This window comes from Myotis lucifugus, unplaced genomic scaffold (genome assembly GCF_000147115.1).
Source record: "Myotis lucifugus unplaced genomic scaffold, Myoluc2.0 scaffold_105, whole genome shotgun sequence".
NCBI classification, from domain to species: domain Eukaryota; kingdom Metazoa; phylum Chordata; class Mammalia; order Chiroptera; family Vespertilionidae; genus Myotis; species Myotis lucifugus.
In genome coordinates this window covers 1,361,839-1,363,749 of record NW_005871153.1, presented here as the reverse complement: position 1 = coordinate 1,363,749, position 1,911 = coordinate 1,361,839, and the positions used below count along the sequence as shown (strand labels likewise).

Below are 1,911 nucleotides of genomic sequence, written 5' to 3'. Positions count from 1 at the left end.
CCCCCACCCCGGTGCATGAATTTTGTGCACCGAGCCTCTAGTAGAAAGAGAATAGGAGAAAGAACAATAAAATGTAGACATTTCATAGAAGTGACCAAGAATAAATCTATATAGAAATGCATAAGAAAAAAGTCTAAAAATGCATTATACAAAGATGAATGATCCTCAATAGTGATACCTAATTTTTTATTTTATCAAACTCAAATCTCTCTCAAAAATAAAATACCATATACTGTATATGCCAAAAGGCAAGATTTTCAGCAGGCAATTTCATTTAAAAATTACAAAAGCAGGAGTTATCGTAGTCAACTTTAAATTTGCCTAAATGCCCTAGCCAGTTTGGCTCAGTGGATAGAGCATCAGCTTAAGGATTGAAGGGTCCTGGGTTCGATCCTGGTCAAGGGCACATATTTTTTTAAAAATATAGTTTATTGATTTTTTACAGAGAGGAAGGGAGAGGAATAGAGAGTTAGAAACATCGATGACAGAGAAACATCAATCAGCTGCCTCCTGCACACCCCCTACTGGGGGATGTGCCCGCAACCAAGGTACATGCCCTTGACTAGAATTGAACCTGGGACCCTTCAGTCCGCAGGACTCTATCCACTGAGCCAAACCAGTTAGGGCAAGGGCACATATCTTGTTTGCAGGCGTGATCCCCAGCTCTGGCTCTGGCCCTGGCCCTGACCCTGGTTCTGATCGGGGCCCATGTGAGAGGCAACCAAGCGATCGATGTGTCTCTCTCTCACATTGATGTTTCTCTCTCTGGCTCTCCCCCTCCTTTCCACTCTCTAAAAATCAATGAAAAAATATCCTCAGGTGAGGATTAACCAAAACAAAACATTTCTTTTAATGAAAAAAATATATAAAAATATTAGAGGGCATAGCATGAAGTAGTAGTTAAGTAGTAGTCACACGAATCAATACTTATGTATGAAAGTGTATGCTGATTATGTTGTAAAAATGTATTTTGTACTATGAGTCTCCTTCAGAAATAGCTGAGCGCTGCTGAGGTAGAAAAATGAGAAAAACATTCTTGAGTATGATTTAAACACTTGCTGCTAAACTGATAAACTCTGTAACTATGCCTATACATTTTCTTTTCCTTTTTTATGTTATCCTCACCCACAAATAACCTCAAACCTTACAGTTCTGGCCTACTCCACTCAGTTCTCTGGTGCCAGGTCAGTGAAGATGCTAATTGTGTATAGGAATTTTTAAGTACCAGTTGCTCAAGCTCTCTTTGCCCCCACCAGCACTCCCTGGCCTAGAGTGCTCTCCCTAAAAAAAAAAAAAAAAAATCACTCAGGCAGTGGCTCTCCTCTGGGCAAATACTGTTACTACCAACTTAATGGAATCTTCCAGCCTAAAAAAGAAGTATTCTTACTTCCATTCCTTTGCTATTCCTCTCTTCTGCCAGGACTAATTACTACTTTCTTGGAGACTGGATCCCTCTCTTATATTTCCATTTTCTAAATCACTTTAAATAGAACTGACAATACTTAAAAAAAGAATGTGTTCTTCCTTACATGGAAAAAGTACAAAAGGAATAGAAAGGAGACTTCTAATTAGACAATGGAAAACAAGAGGATTGCACACTTACAGAAAGAAAAACACGAGACTATAGAATATGAGCTTACAGCAGAATTTAGAATCTTGATTAGTGATATTTAAAACCAGAAGAAATCTGTGAGTCTTAGGCAGTGCTTGTTTCCACTACCCCTAGGTGCAGAGAAACTCGCACAAATTGCTCTTTGCCCAAAATCTGCAGAGTTAAAATTAAGGCTCATGAAGTGGGCTTTTTGCCATCTCTGCACACGCTCTGCATAAATATTTCTGTGGTAAAAAACTTCTTGATAAATCAATACACCATTTACACATTTCTTTTTGTTTTAAAATTTAAACTTAATC

The 1,911-nt window shown here is 38.3% G+C and overlaps 1 protein-coding gene across 1 annotated transcript in view; it reads right to left on the bottom strand.

The window, feature by feature from the left end:
* SNX4 (sorting nexin 4) overlaps positions 1-1,911 on the bottom strand; it is a 76,299-nt gene that overhangs the window by 71,176 nt on the left and 3,212 nt on the right. Inside the window, 1 exon segment of the mRNA XM_014459269.2 lies at positions 977-983. Coding sequence (XP_014314755.1) covers positions 977-983 — 7 coding nt within the window.